Source organism: Bison bison, unplaced genomic scaffold, assembly GCF_000754665.1.
Source record: "Bison bison bison isolate TAMUID 2011002044 unplaced genomic scaffold, Bison_UMD1.0 scf7180017864130, whole genome shotgun sequence".
Taxonomy (NCBI): domain Eukaryota; kingdom Metazoa; phylum Chordata; class Mammalia; order Artiodactyla; family Bovidae; genus Bison; species Bison bison.
In genome coordinates, this window is record NW_011494702.1 from 1,176,902 (window position 1) to 1,194,104 (window position 17,203).

The window sequence follows — 17,203 nt, forward strand, 5'->3', positions numbered from 1 at the left end:
CCTATAATGAAAAGGACATCTTTTTTTGGTGTTAGTTCTACAAGACCTTCTAGAACTAACACCCCAAAAAGATGTCCTTTTCATTATAGGGGACTGGAATGCAAAAGTAGCAGATTTCCTTAGCTTTAATTTTTTTCTACCAAATTTTGAATTCCTGCCATGATACTTTTACTCCAAAACTCTCTTTTTCTGTTTTATTTGCATTACTTTATATTCTGATTTCAGAATATAAATATAAACAAGATTTCATGGATGAAATATCTTACTGATATTTTGAGCATGGTATTTTTCTTTTCACTTCTGTAAGCTTCTCTGCCTTTTCTGTTTCCTCAGGGAGCTTTTTGTTTTTGTTTGTTTTGGCCCTGTCTTTATAGTAGAAGTGCTACCTGATCTTTGACTTTGTGGGAAAGAATTGCTAAGACACATACTGGGGGCGGAGGTGGGGATGTGATGGTCTTGGTCAAACGTTGGTACTAATGTTAGTGGGTTGAGGCAAAAAGCTTCTATCATCCTAAAAGACAGACAAAAAGAGGGCTGGAGCAATCACCATTTAAACTCAGAACTCTGTCTCTGTCCTTAAATTCTTTTGTGCCTGGTGTGCCCAAGTCCAGCCCTCTCTATTTCAAGTTCCCAAGGCAGCAATGTCCCCTTTCTTTCTACTAGTGTGGAGCATCTACCTGTGTGCTTATGATGTGGGAACTTATTTAACATGGTCTTCCTTTTACAAAGAAGAGTCAGCAACCCTAACCTTCATTCATGTCTGGTGCCTCCAGTTCTGAGGTTTAGGTGATGTTTTGCAAATGTGCTTCCCATAGCCTTTTCCCAAGACAGGCAGTTAGGGTTCACTTTCCTCTAGTTTCCTGAGACAATTTCTAACATCCGTCTACTTCCTTGTCTCCACACTTTATTGATATTTGAGGGCCTGTAATCCTCTTCTCAAGAATGTATTTTCCTTGAGGACTAAACCCTTTTAGTCCTTTCTGTGAAGTTTTGAGAAAAAGCAGGTAGAACATATTATTTCAAGCTACTGTTCAACTACAGTCATAAATATTCATACACCTCATCATTTTATGTATAAAGCAAAAATGGCCCTGGACCCTCAACCAGAATCAAGTTAATGCAGGAAGTTTAAATGTATCCAATTGTGAACAAGCAACTTAGGTTAAGAAAACCAAACAGGCTTTCATACTGTAATAGCAAAGAACACATCTGACTCCATATTAGATCTGTTCCTTTTCCTGGGCTTAATCATGCTGGATCTGCATCTTTTGTACAAGCACTTTGCCTATACCCTGAAATATACAGGAAGCCCATTCTTAAAGCCCTGACTTTTAGGATTCCATTCATAGAGAGACAAAAAAGGTGCAGAACAGAGAGTAACATTGTCTTGTTGGGGGTTTCCAGGAACATCCTGACCTGACCTAGGTGGATAGCTGCAAGAACAAAGGATTCCTCCACTAAGAACTTTGCAACAACCAACCACGCCCCTTCCTCACTTTGCCTTTAAAAATGTCTTTTTGAAACCCTTCCAGGAGTTCGGGTTTTTTTAGGCACAAGCAACCCAATCCCATGGATAACCTTCAATAAACTTTTCTCTGCTCCAAAATCTGACATTTTGATCTGTTTGGTCTCACTGTGTGTGGGGCTCAGGAACTTGTGTTCAGTAACATCATTGGACAGTTGGTATTTCTGAATGTGTGTTTCCCAAGCCAGGTGAACCTGAAACTTTGGGGACAGAGTGCAGCAACCTGTGTTCACCAAGCTTCCATCTGGCTCAGGTGCCAGCCTGCAGCTGCACAAGGTCATGCTTTCTTGTATAAGTTCATGGACTTTGTTGTTATACACTTTTCTGACACATATTTGCTTGTTATTAGATTAGTGTTTCTGATGGGATTTTATCTCTTTGCATATTGATATTATTTATTATGTGATATATTTTATTCCTTTAAAAATATTATATTTACTATTTGATGGAAGTTGCTAACCTCAGCCTGGTAGGCTACAGCCCATAGGGTCTCAAAGAGTCAAACATGACTGAACAACTGAGCATGTATGCACACACACAGCTCCTAACCTTTTATGAATTTTCTTCTGTAAGAACACCTGATAATTTTCCCTGTCTTTTGTAGGGTTGCAATTTGACAAATTTTATCAGAATTTCTCCAGTTTCAGCTTATCATATCTCTTGTCAAGCAATTTAAATGATCATACTTTCTTAGTATATACGTAGATATATATCATTTTAATTTTTAATTCTCATAACAAATAGTATCACATACCAAATATGTTTCCCTTTTATTTACTCACTCAATAATTTAAACAGCATTAGTAGTGTGTTTCAAACATTAAGATAAATGTTGAATTTTGAACTTTAAATAATAGAGATAAATAGACAGATAGCTAGATATGGACCTTTCTTTAAAATATCAGATATGATTGTTGCTGAAATGTAGAAGACTCATTCTACTATCTTGAAAATATTATTTAGGTCTTTATTATTACCACAAATTTGGGTGTCTCTCCAATAAAGAATTCCATCCAAACTAGTCAATGCTCAAGTGTACTTTGAGTCAGGACGTGAGAGAGATAGTATTTCTTCTTTGTAAACTTAATTTCAAACTGAACCAGAGAGAGAATAAAGTAAAATCAAAAATAAAATTGCATTTATTAATGTTTTTCTAAATTATTCCATAATCATTCATTTTTACTTTATGAGGATTCACCAGTGGCTCAGCAGCAAAGAATCTGCCTAAAATGAAGGAGATGTAGATTTGTTCCCTGGGTAATGAAGATCCCCTGGAGAAGGAAACGGCAACCCATTCCAGTATTCTTTCTCGTCTAGGAAATCCCATGGACTGAGGAACTTGGTGGGCTACAGTCCATGGTGTCACAGAAGTACTGAACACAACTTTGCAATTAAACACATAACAGAAAAAGTATTAAGGTATGATTATCTCAATATAAAATTGAGAAACAATAGAGATGAAATAATAGAGATGAAAAAAAGGTTCTTTAATAGAATGAAAAAGATACCTTAACTAGATACAACATAAAGAAAGCCACCATGAAAAGACTCTAATGGAGGTGATGTCATAGTATAAGATAAGAACACTAGTGGAATGTTCTTATGCTAGTGAAAATGCAATTTACTGAACAAACTCCTTGAAACAACTGTGGCAAAAACTTATGCAGATAAATTTATTGCATTAATACTTAAGGGACACATTCCAAAGTTGAATTAATAAAACAACAAAATTCATACACTTAAAAAATGTTAGCTTCTCTCCTGTTTTGCCATCATTTTTCTTTCTTGCACATGGGTGCTAGTGAAAGATAATAATGCTATAAAACCTATTTTATAGCACAGAGAGATGACTGTATGTCATCAACCATGTTTTACAGCATGTGTCAGCCAAAGCTATTGTTGGATTGACTTACTTTATGTTTCACATGGAACATATTTTAAAATTAAATAAAAACTGCTCTTAGCATGAATCAATCTCAGAGAGCCAAGCAAATGTGTTTCCTATATCTGAACAAAATCCATTTTTTGTGAAGGCATAGTATGGTTGTCTCTGCTGAAAGGTATCTAGTCTTGCTTTTCTCTTCATAGGTAACCCTAGATTAGAGATGGCTTGGAAAATAATTTAATGTACTTGGTCAAGTGTTTTAAGTGTTAGGAAATATTATTAAATCTGAAATGGATTATGAAGTCCCTTGTCTTTATATTACTTGTCTGATAGCTAAAGCAACTAGAATAGTTGCACTGCTATTCCTCTTGTAATTGGAAAATTTCAAACATCTGGGTGACTAGTGTAAACATGTTTCAAAATCTCCTATCAACTTAAAAAGATACTCATCTCCTAGGAGAACAGTTAGCATCTGGATACAAATGCTACGTTGTGTATACTGTGAACATTCTCAAGTGGTTTTGTGATCTACCCAAAATAAACATTTAAAGAAAATAAAAAAAAAGCATATATACTATATATATATATTATTATTATTATTGGCCCATTAATTAATTCGCCATTTAATATTCAAGAGTTGTTTTGTTCTGTCTTGTCTGTTGGTTTAAAGAGTATTATGATACTGAAGTTAGACCACACAATCTTTCAGGACCAGTTACTCTCCATCTCTGTTACTATTTTACTTCATGGTTGTCCCCAACTTTAACCAGATATATACTGTATCATTTCATTTTCCCTCATGAATAAGTAAGGGTCCTGACAGACACAGAGGGTATATTCGAAACAGGTGCTAGAAGTGAGTCAAGTAACATGCGTGAAGTCAACATGAATCAAGTCACAAAGGTGTGGGCAGGACGTAGGAAAATGAGAAGACAATTGTATTCTGGACTATTAAATCTGGATCATTACCACTCCTAGATCTAGAGGAAGAAACAGAGGGCATAGTTATTGGAACACAGCAAGAGAAGGGTAGAGAGAATTAAAGTGGAGAAAGAGAATAGATATTAGAATTACTGCAATTCACTCCCTTTCTTTTGACAAACCTAAGAGAAGGAAGAAATCAAAGAAGTGATCCATATAGGTCTGCTTCCCAAAGCATGGGGAGGAAAGATAACCATCCTTAACTGTATCTTGTGTGTGGACTTGACTCACCATATCTCAGCTGTTCATAATGGTTCAACTTTTCATCTCTGGCTCAACTATTAATTGGAAAAATATTTCCATAATTCACATACTTGGAAATGGTAGCATAGTTATATTTTTATGATAGGGAATAGCTTCTAAAAATTGCCTTGGTATTGTATAACAAGCTACACTTTGTGTTCATTGAGTATCCATACAAAACTTGGCTACCTGGCAAGTAGTTTATGGTGTTTACTTCCTGTAGAAATAACTGTGGGTGAGGACAGTAACTTGAAATCTGTTGTTCAGAAACCAACATATCCTGTCTTCTATTTATTTAAGAAACAAAATTTGTTAATGATGAAAGGAGAGGTACTAGAAGGAACCTACATGAAAGTGACAGAATTAAGGGAGAAAATAAAAAGTTACCTTGGAGAAAAGGTGTGACCTATTTCTTGCACTTTAGGAATACAGCTTTTAAAAAGTTTTAGAAAACAAAACAATCTTAACATTTCCGTTTGTGATGTGTGTCAAAAAGTCAAGTGGGTTTCAAAAGTGATATTCTGAATTTCCAGCTTAAAAGATCCTTGTAACTTAGGAAATGAGTGATAGAGGAAAGCAACAATTTTAGCATGCTTAAAAAAAAAAAAAACTAGTAAAAAATTGAAATACAGAAAAATCAAAAAGAGCAGAAATTGTTTGCATTTGTATAAATTCAATGTATAAGAATAAAGTGAAAAACTAGAATTGAGGATTTCAACAAGTGTTAAAGACCTCGTAACAAAGCTTTGTGCCTATGTTCAGTACAAGGCACAGAGATAAATGAAGACAGAGGAAAACCACAGTCAGTAGAAACACAAATCTGTCCCTTAATCTGCTTGTGAATCCAAGGGGTTGAGGTCTTTCAAAATGAAGCCAAAACTTTGAGTCAGATAAATTACATTCCAAGAGATATTAATGACTTTCTATAGGTTATAACAGGATTATCAAAGAGCTAGAGACAATTTGCCATTGGAAAAAAATTATTGATTTTTCAAATTTGAAATAGAGAGGAGAGTATTCAGTTGTGTGCCATTGCAAAAATTTTTTTTCATAGAACCTATTATGAAGGAATCAATTTGATTTTCAGGTTTTACTAGGTGAGTAATGTTGTTATGAACTTCACTGACATGCTTCTTGCTACGAAAGCATTTCTGTTGGATATATAACTAAGGGTGAAATTCCTGGCACTTCAGGTATACTTATATTTAACTTTAGAATATAAGCTAATTTCCAATTAATGCTCCCATCAGCAGTGCATGAAGTTGCTTTGTATTATCACCGGCATGCAGTACTGCCACTCATTAATTTTTGGATATTCTGAAGGGTTAGTAGTGGCATTTCAATGCATTTTTTTAAATTTTAGTTTGTAATTCCCATTTGTTAAAGAGATTGCATGTCTTTTTGTATGCTAAATGGCCTTTCAAATACTTTTTTTGTGAATCATCTGTTCAAATATCTTGCAAATATTTTCCTCCTGAACCACCTGACTTTTTTTTTCCCCCTAGAATTGCTGTTGTTCAGTCGCTAAGTCCTGTCTGACTCTGTGATCCCATGACCTGCAGTATGCCAGGCTTCCCTGTCCTTCACTATCTCCTGGAATTTGCTCAAGTCATATCTATTGAGTTGGTGATGCTACCCCACCATCTCTTCCTCTGTTGCCATTTTCTTATATTAGGAGTTAATTTTATATTCTGGTCGTAAGGCTACTGTTGGTTATATATGTTGCAAACACTTTTATCAATTAGAATTTTAATTTTTCATTCTCATTTTTTAGTAATTTTTAAAAATGAATAATTAATCTTAATAGATGATTTATCTATCCTTTATTTTTCATGATTAGTACTTTGGGGACTTGAAAAGACTTTCTCTACTCCAAGGTTATAAAACCACTATATTTCCCAAAAGCTTTATTATTTTTCCTTTTAAAATCCTGAATGTACCTACAACTTAATGTTTGAATATGAAATGAGGGAAGGGTTTAAAAAAAATTCTTTTTTTTGGCTATCAAATTGAATCCAAATCAACTATTTCTGTCTGCTGTGCAATGGTATATTTTCATTTATCAAGTATCTACATGAATCTATTTCTGTGCTTTGTACCTCTTCAATTTCTCAATATAGCCACATTTATGCAGTAGTAAATATCAAACTTTGTAAGTCTTGATACTCAATACAAAGAAGCCAATCATTCAGTTCTATACAAAAGCTATAGGAAAAATATTACATAACTGTGTTATTTTAAAATAATTTTTTTCCGTATTTTGTGATAGTTGTGTTGTCAACTTTAAAAGGATAGGATAATTTGTTTTGTTTTAATAAATATTTAATAAACATAAACATTTATTTTCTACGTATTTCCTACATGCCAAAAATAAATTTTATTTTGTTCTCAAAATGTATTGTTGATTATTAAAGTATAATTGTAATTTTCTCTCAGAAATTTTAAAGTTTTACCTTTGTCTGACTACTCTTCTTTGAATTTCTGAGAAAGTAAGTCATACCTAACCATCTTCCTTCCCCTCTACATTCAGTTTCTTTCAGAATTTTCTCTTTTTCATCACCACAAAAGATTTTTAATTTGAGAAGGATTTTTCTGAATGTGAGTCATTATTATTAGTCAAGATAGATAGACTTTTTGAAACTTAAACTCAAGAAAATATTCTTCTGTGATTTACTTCATTATCTACTGCTTTTTCCTTTGTTTTATGATTGTACAATCATTAATTGTCCTGGGACACCTCTCGTCTTATATCAACCTTCTCTCTCTCTCTTTTTTTGTTTTTTGGTAAACTTATCTTTCAAATCTCAATTATCAGATATTTCCTTGACTTTTATTGCTCCTGAAACAAATTTGGTTTGGGTCTGCTTTTCCATGCACAGAAAAGCCAATCTATTGACATTGGATTATGGGAAAGGAAAATGCAATATTTATGGATGGGCCAAGTAAAGAGAAAGGGCAACTAACGCTCAGAATATCCCTCAATAGTTTCAGGGAAGGGGTATTAAAGGCAGTGTGAGGGAGGGAGCTGCAGGGTGTGGGATTATGCAAAATTCTCATTGGTTGACATCAGGGTGAAGTTTTAAGCATCATCAGCCTTCTGGTTTAAACCAGTCCAACGTCTAAGTTCTTGCAATCAGAAGTTTTCATCTGGTGAGGATCTGCTCCCTGTAAAAATAACATTAGAATGTGTGTCAGACCTTTATCTACATCTTTCAGAGCATTAGAAGCTTAGTGATTCTGCTACAGAGTGGATTTATAGTCTAAATTGTTACAGGTTTCCAGCTCAACAACTATTTTTTCATTTCTACATCTTCACATTTCCTATTGACTAGCTCATGAGTCAACCTTTTGAGACTCGGGGGAGGCCCAGGAGACTAAAGCAAAAGCCTTTTATCTCAAAGGACAGGGAGGAAGGATCTTGCATACAGTTTCATTAATATCAAAATACCTATTACTGGTTTGGCTTTTAAGTTAGACAGGACTGAACACACACACACACACACACACACAATCAGTAAGTTTGTCCCTTGTTTCCCTCTGTATTTTATGTACATATTTAATCATCCCGGACACTGTTGTCTTCCCAGGTGGTGCAGTGGTAAAGAATCCATCTGCCAATGAGGGACACTCAAGAGACACAGATTCGCTCCCTGGATCATCAAGATACCCTGAAGTAGGAGATGACAACCCACAACGGTATTCTTGTGTGGAAAATCCCGTGAACAGTGGAACCTGGTGGGCTACAGTACATGGGAGTGCAAAGTCAGATACTAATGAGTATGCACCACACGCATAAACATGTAGAGAACAGGATTCCCTCACTTCTACCCACTAGAGACCAGTAGGAAAAAAAAATGTACCTTGAAGTTGCCAAATATATTTGAGGGGAGCAGTGTGAGGTAGCAAGATCACCCTATTTGAGAGCCAGTGCCATAGGTAGCTTAGAAACTGGGTATTATTAGGATACTAATCAAAACATGCTTAAACTGTCATAGAAACTTTAGTTATCTTTGTTTCCTCTATGGTCTATAGGCCCATCTCTTGAGGGTCTTGTCTTCATACACTTAATGTTCCCTAACTGTTGATTCATATTTATTAATGAAGTACTACTCAGAACTCACTTTCATATCCGATATCTTGTTTCCCAGCAACAACACTGCTGCCCTTAGAGCAAAGGGGGAGGACTCTGGATTCATCCCTCTCGAGTGGAGGGTCCTGTCTTAGATGGTTTTTAGTCTTTCATATCTGATGGAAGGCTGGAACCACTTAGAGGTGAGTCTAGCTCTTAGCACATCACTCATAACTCCCAAGGTTGGCCACTCCCCTTCGATGTACAGATTCATCTGGAAGGAATCCAGACACTGGGAAGATCCAATGCAGGAGATGGAAAACACAGTGTGATTGGCTCAACTGATTGATGGGTAAAGAGATAAGCCCTTCTAATTGCCCTTTCTTGGAGAAGACTCTTGAGAGCCCCTTGGACTGCAAGGAGATCCAACCAGTCCATTCTGAAGGAGATCAGCCCTGGGATTTCTTTGGAAGGAATGATGCTAAAGCTGAAACTCCAGTACTTTGGCCACCTCATGCGAAGAGTTGACTCATTGGAAAAGACTCTGATGCTGGGAGGGACTGGGGGCAAGAGGAGAAGGGGACGACAGAGGATGAGATGGCTGGATGGCATCACTGACTCGATGGACATGAGTCTGAGTGAACTCCGGGAGTTGGTGATGGACAGGGAGGCCTGGCGTGCTGCGACTCATGGGGTCGCAAAGAGTCAGACACAACTGAGCGACTCAACTGAATTGAACTGAACTGATCTGTGTATCAGTTCTTCATTAGTTTGGAAACTCAGTTTGGGGTTTGGGTCTCAGTTTTCTTTTGCCTCTTTTCCCCCTTCACTCCAATTCTGTTTTATATTTGTGAAGATTTCCTCAAAGGTTCTGATGGTCTGCAAGGACCTTTGCTTATATGTTACATTTATTTACAGTTTTTATTCTTACATATACCTTTATAACCAACAGGTAAAGTCAATAGATTGTTTACAGCATGTTTATTTAAAACCAATAAGATAAATACAACTAACAACTTTGATTAAACCACTTGGTATGATATGAGGCCTCAGCCTGCTGCTCCATACACCATTTCCCCCTCTCTTGGATGACACAGATGGGAAAGCTGAGACCCCAGGTGGATCAAGCAAGGCTGCAGGGCTGTCATGGCCAGTATCTGGTAGAGGAGGCTTTGGAGATGTATGAATACTGTTCCAAAGTTATGCCCAAAGGCTCAGTGCCATATAGAGTTGGCTGCTGCTGTACTAGAAAAATCTGCATTGCTTAGTATTCAAGATAACCAGGGAGGCACTGCAATCTTGTTAGCCTGAATAACTACTTATCTTACCCAAATCCAGCTATTTCCAAAAAAAATGGAAGAAGTAAGGTTTATCTTTCATCACTCAGGTTTTGTTAGCATCCTTTCCCACTAAACAGCTTTAGATTGACAAGTCACAGATCAGAGCTTGCTCTATCCCTTGCACACTGTATTTAGAAGGTGATTTGCATACAGAATTTACATAAATCTACATAATTGCATTCCTTTGATGGTTCATAAATGGATTTCTGTAATCAGGAAACAGCTCTCAGGATCTCTTTGTTAATGGTACCATGTACACTTGTACCCTCTGTGAAATCACTTTTTAAAAGAAAAACATTATTTTGGTAATTTTAATTAATGAGCTAGAATGTAATCATCTTCATGCTGAGGTCAGAGTGTCCTAGGAAGACCAGGATCATGTGCTACTAGGAAAATTCTGCCTGTTTGCCCTCCCCCTTCTCTTTCCATTGGAAATATCCATTATCCACAAGAGGACGTAGGTCTGCTATGGAGTTCCATCTTAACTCTGGGGTAATTTGTCTTCTACCTGAGTGAAGACTGTCTCAGCATTGTCAAGCTAATCTTTCTGTCTACCCAGCAAGAGGGGTCCTGCCCTGAGAGCAGTGCCTTATGTGTTTCTGCTTATTATAAACATTCCCAAAATAAGTTCACCAAAGCACACACTTGTGTCCTTTACTGGGTCCAGCTCAGGAGACCCAGGTCTCTATGTGCTCTCTCTTTCAGCAGTGTCATAGCTTCAGGGAAAGGCTTTGCCAAAGTTCCATCCCTGCTTCTTTGAAATACAAGGTGACTTGTAGCTAGAAGATAGATGGACCACATCTTCTTTATCCATTCATCACTTGATGGACATTGACTATCATAAATAGTTCTGCAATGAACGCTGGGGTGTATATCTTTTTCAATTGTAGTTTTCCTTCAGATTTACTCAGCCATATAAAAGAATGAAATACCATTTGCAGCAACATGGATGGACCTACAGATGATCACACAGGGTGAAGTAAGCCAGATGAAAAGGATGGATATCATATGATAGTATTTATATGTGGAATTTTTAAAGTGATACAAATTAACATATACAAAACTGCAACAGACTCACAGACGTAGAAAACTTATGGTTACCAAAGGGGGAAAGAAAGAGAAGGATAAATTAGGTGGTTGAGGTTAACATATACCCACTACTGTACATAAAATTGATAAACAACAAGGCCCTACTGTATAGCACAGTGAGCTCTACTCAGCATCTTGTAATAATCTACAACAGAAGAGAATCTGAGTCACTTTGCCTCACACCTGAAACTAATATAACACTGTAAATCAACTGCACTTCAATTAAAAAAAAAATAGGTTTTCTTGCAGGTTGGTTGCAGGCCTACAAAGACATGACCACCAGTCCCGTGCACCCATTCTGGCCTCTGGGCCTGAGGCTGGACAACTCTGTGCCTAATGACTGCCCCACCTGGCAGATCCTGGCCTCTTCTCTGTCTCTGGAGTCTCAGTTGTGACCACGTGGCTGTTGTCAGAGTGTGCTGCGGTTGTCCCACTGGGGGCTTGGCAGAGACTGTCCCTGTGCTGGTTTGCAATATTTGGGTTCATTCACTTGGTGATTGAAGGCTGGTTCAGCCTCTGCCACGTGGACTTTCTCGGAGAACAAACCATCTTAACTCTGGAAAGAGTATGCCAAGGGAGGCAGTCAATATGTCCTGAATGATAACTTCATGATATGCATGGAGACCATCATGGCTTACCTTTAGGAGATCACTCAGCCTGTGGATAGTGATCGCTTTTCTCCACCAGCAACCCCTTCACTTTGTCCTACAGCTTGTGATCTCTGTAAGTCAGGTATATGGAGATGTGCTCTATTTCCTGATGGAGTACCGTGATGGATTCCAGCACAGGGAGCTGGGACACCCACTCGACTTCTGGTTTTACTTTGTCTTCCTGAACGCCCTGTGGCTGGTGCTGCCTGGACTCCTCATACTGGCTTTCATGAAGCGACTTGCTCATGCCCAGAGCATACTGGTGCCAAAGCCCCCAAAGCTAGGAGCAAGCAGAACTAAAGAGTGATGGACTAGGCTTAAACACAGGCTATTGAGGAACTCTCCACCTGCCAGAAGATTCCAATCCTTGCTCCCACAGGTTTGAAGGACAAATTGAATTGATCTGTCAAACTCAGGTTGATGGGTGGGCAGTGGGAAGAAAAGAGCTGTGTGGAGCCACTGTCAGCAGCCAATGGGACAAAGGTACAAGAGAACCTAGGAAGTCTGTGATGGGGACAATTTTTTAAATCAGGAAATAAAGGTCTTGACCCTAAAAAAGAAAGAAAGAAATGCTAGTTGACATATTGGAAGGCCCTGAGGCTGCTGATGAAGATCACAGACTCCAAAAGAAGGGAAGCCTATGGAATGGGAAGAACCTAGAGGAAGGGCTGGCTGGTGAGCTTGCTGAGGTTCCTCCCACAAGTCCACTGACCACTGACCACAGATCCCTGCAACATACCAAGGGAGCTTCCTTACCCAGACCATGGAGGGTCCATTTTCTGCTGCCTTTCCTGGTCCAGTTTGGAGTTCTGGAGGTGACCAGTGATAGTATGGATTCACACTATTACTCAGGGCTGCAGAGGATCATGCAAGATAAAACCATTACATTTTCTCCCAATTCCCATTTATGTGTGAACTTAGAGGTCATGTGTGTGAACCATGAAACTGATTGCCCTCATTGACAACTAGATGGATGCAATAGTTTTACTTACAAAATTACTTCCAATGTTTGATTTTTTTCTTATAGTCATTTTTCTTTTCTTTTTAATTTTTTTTTTCCTCTCCACACAGCTCAAAGGATCTTGGTTCTCCCACCAGGGACTGAACCTTCTTAGTGAAAGCACAGAGTCCTAATCAGTAGATTGCCAGGGGATTTCCTAACCTTTGGTTGTTTTTAAAACCTAAATAAATTGAAGCATTATTTAAACATTTTAATTACAATTTATACATAGATAATATGCATTCACCTTTTATTTTTTAAGGCAAAATGTGAGGTGTCATTGACATACAATAACTGCACATATTCTCGTGTACAATCTGAACAGTTTCCATATATATATATATATATATGTTTATGAACATAGCACTATCATCAAGAACACCATATTGATCTGCTTTGAAAGGTTCCTTATGTGAAATATATTCCCCTCTCCCAGTGCCCCAGAAACCATGAGGTTTCCCAGTCTGGTCACTGGGAAAAGGCATCCTTCTTGGATTTTCATGAGCACCACATCTATTACCTCTCATCCTATTGGAGGATACTTGCCAGGACCCTAGGTAGTTTGCTCACGGAGCAGCTGCATAGGAGACGGTGATTTTCTGAATTGCTGGCAGTCTCTTTGTGAAACTCTTTTCTCCCCATCAGGGTAGCAGGAGAACTCAGCCTGGTTCTCTGGGCCCTGTTGCCCACCCAGCCCTTCCCTCTCTCATTGTTCCGGTGGTGAGCCAGACAGACACTGTTGGACTGCTTCAGTCAGTGTTCCCCTCCCAGGGATCACTGGCTGGCCTTGTCCAATATCCAGTGTCTTTAAAACTCGTGTTTTAAATGTATTTTTTCTTTTTGCTTCAGATAGGACAGTTCATCTAGCCCCTCTTATTTCATCTTAGCCAGAAACATCCTGCATTTTAATTTTACTAGATAATTTTATATATTTTATGATATCTATAACTTTAATAATGTGAAAATATTTCTAAAAGTATTATTTTTCCATTTCATTTTACCCTTATGAAGTTATATTCTGACTTTTCCCTTTAAATACAATTACACTTAGATTTTAAATTCTTGGGGCTTCCCTTGTAGCTCAGTTGGTAAAGAATCTGCCTGCAGTGCAGAAGACCCGGGTTCAATCCCTGGGTTGGGAAGATCCCCTGGAGAAGGAAATGGCAACCCACTCCAGCATCCTTGCCTGGAAAATCTCATGGACAGAGGAACCTGGAGGGCTGCAGTCCATGGGATCGCAAAGAGTCGGGCATGACTGTAAAATCATCACTGACAATATCTCAGAAATAATGTGAAGATTTTGATAATAATTATAGCATTGGTGAGTTTGTTGAAATGAGGACAAGAAAATAAATCTTGTAGAGTAAAAATAAACAATATGATTTATAAGTGTCTTTAATTATCACTCATTCAATCATTGTCAGTTCAGGATCTGGGACTTGGCTACAATCCAGTCATCCTTTTATATTTTAGCCATTTTCAATCCTAAAAAACTGTAGCTTAATAGGCATTAATTAATTTTGTCACTGAGAATGTATCTCTGATGAGTAGAATGACAGAGAACGTTGTGCTCATCAATGTGAAAGCATGCTTTGTATCTATGTGCAGTGGTCAGACATGCAGGGCACCAGTCTCCATGTGTGCCCTCCTCTGCCCAGGCTGAAGAGAGGGGCAGCGCCGCCTCAGGCCTCATTCACCCGCTCCCTGAGCTGGCTCTCTTTATGGCCTCTGGCATGGGTTCTGAACCATGGACAGCTCTCTCCCTCTAAATCTGGGGTTACCTTGCTTCTACAGTTTTTGAAGAACTTCATTCTTACCTGTGGCCAAGTTTCATGGGTTTTGTTCTTATCATGGGTGATAAAAGAAATGTTCACATATTGAGGTTATGGAGCAAACATTTTGACTTATACATGAGTTAACGTGAATATTATGTCTGCTTGTGGTCTATTAAAAATTCATTGTACATCTGCTTTAATATTAAGGAAAGCCACACTGACCAGAAGTAAAATATGTGCATGTTAAAAATAAAGATTCAACGCCTTCCTTCCTGGGATGCTGATGCTGATCCTTTGATAAGATGCCCAACCTAGATGCCAAGGCCATGCTGTGCACGTACAGGTCTAATGTTTGTTTGTTTGTTAAATCTTGACATCCTGACTGGTGTAATGTTCTTTGTTCCAACAAGATATAAAACTGTGCTGAAAAACATGCTTCTCCAGAGAAGTCTATCAGAGTAATCTGGGCTATAGTCCTCAGGTTGACTCAAATAAAACTCTTTTCTATTCCCAGTATATATTGTTAATTATATATTATTATTTTCATTGACAAGGTCTAGAAGGACTCCCTGATTCTGGTTTCCAGTTACTTGGATCTCTGCATTCTTGCACGGGCTTGTTCAGTCACTTCTGGTGTGTCCAATTCTCTGCAATCCTATGGGCTTAACCCACCAGGCTCCCCATCCATGGAGATTCTCCAAGCAAGAACACTGGAGTGGGTTTCCATGTCCTCTGTCAGGGGGTCTTTCTAACCCAGGGCTCAGTTGTGTCTCCTTCATTGGCAGGTGGGTTCTTCACCACTAGCTAGCTCCACTTGGGAAGCCCAGGACAACCCTTCACCATTCTGTTATCATGGATATAAATCCCACTGTGGGTTAAGCAGTGTTATTTTACTGAAAAATCCATTAGTACAAGAGCAATACCTAAATGCAACAGATTAAAATATCAATGTTCAATTGTGCATTTTGTGAAAAAATAAGCCCTAAGGAAGTTATAAAATAATCAAAATCATGTAGAACAGCATTCACATTATCCAGTGAGTTTCCTATTTATCAAGACTAATCCTTGGAATTCTCTTTAGTTCCTTTTTTTTTTTTTTTTTTGGTGTCAGTTGATTAACCTGGGCATAGATGATCAATAAGTCATTTCAACTCTGTTTACAAAGTATTGCTAGACTCTCTCCTCTTCTCTTTATATCCACTGCTATCTCCAAGCCAACGCCACTTTTGCTGCCTTTTCTCACATGGGATTATCACTCTGGTCTTCAAACTACTCATGATTTTACTTTGGTTTTTCCATGTGTATTTCACATAGCAGCAGTATAAGCCACCAGATAAAAGACAACCAGCTAAATTTGAAAGAGATGAATAAGAATGTATTTTAAGTATAAATATGTCATGAAATATATTATGTTCTGTATTTTTATTTGCTAAATCTAGCAACAATAAACCAAAAGAAAAATCTTTATCTTAATGTGAAACAGATTATGGGTTTCCTTGGTATCTCTGCTATTAAAGAATCTACCTGCAATACAGAAAACACCAGTTTGATTCCTAGAAGAGGATGATCCTCTGGAGAAGGGATGGACTGGACTACCCACACCAGTATTATTGGGCTTCCTTGGTGGCTCAGATGGTAAACAATCTGCCTGCACTGCGGGAGACCTGGGTTTGATCCTGGGTTGTGAAGATCCCTGGAGGAGGACATGGCAACCCACTCTAGTATGCTTGCCTGGAGAATCCCATGGACAGAGGAGCCTGGACAACTACAGCCCATGGGGTCACAGAGAGTCAGACATGACTGAGCGACTAAGCACAGCACAATAGAGATTATGCCATGTGCTTGTACAAAATCTTTTAGTCTTTTCATTGAATTTAGAATAATGTATCATTATCTTCAAGATTCCATGTGATGTAATCTCCAAATCTAACCCTGACATTTTTCTCTCAATCACTACTCTCCAAATGCACTAGCCTTTCTTTTCCTTTAAGTTGCCAGATTTGTTCTTGATAGAGCACATTTGTATTTGCAGCTCTCTCTGGCTGGCATGTTCCTCTTTCCTGAAGAATATAATAGGGCTACTTTCTTCTTACAATGCAAGCTTAAGTTCAAAGATCTCCTTACAAAAAAAGATATTCCATGGCTCATGAGTGAGCTTTTACATATGATTCTATATGTCTGTTTTTTTATATTGTCTGTTATAACCCAAATTTGTAGTATTATTTTTGTGGAATAATTTACTAATTTATTTATTTACTTTTATTACCCATCTCCACCACTACCTTGAACATCTCTCTTATACAAATGAGGAGTGAGTATGATATTTAGGGAACTGTTTTTCTTTTTTTAAAGAAAGAGTGAGATTACTGCATTAGATAAATATAAAACTGGTAAATGTCTTATAGAGCAAGACACTCATAACCTTTGTTTGCTGTTACCATTTCTACAAAACAAAAATAAACAAGTTAATACGTCACTTCACACTGTCTGGAATATATCCAAACAGACGATAACAAGTCAAACACGGAAGTAAACTCTGGTTTGTCTTGTTAAACAATACTCCAGTTTGTCAGTGAAAAGTACATTATACTGCCTTTTCTCTTATTTCCAAATTTTAGATAATTTTCTTCAACTCAGTGATTTTTA

General features: G+C 37.9%; 1 protein-coding gene across 1 annotated transcript; it reads left to right on the forward strand.

Annotated features, from left to right (window-relative positions):
* Positions 1-11,399: 11,399 nt before the first annotated feature.
* Positions 11,400-12,340, forward strand: EBP (emopamil binding protein (sterol isomerase)). Its single transcript, XM_010839679.1, is given in 5 exon segments — positions 11,400-11,489; positions 11,492-11,684; positions 11,686-11,773; positions 11,775-12,042; positions 12,045-12,340. Coding segments are annotated over 5 exon segments (672 nt in total). The 5' UTR covers positions 11,400-11,404; the 3' UTR covers positions 12,083-12,340.
* The last annotated feature ends 4,863 nt before the right edge of the window (positions 12,341-17,203 follow it).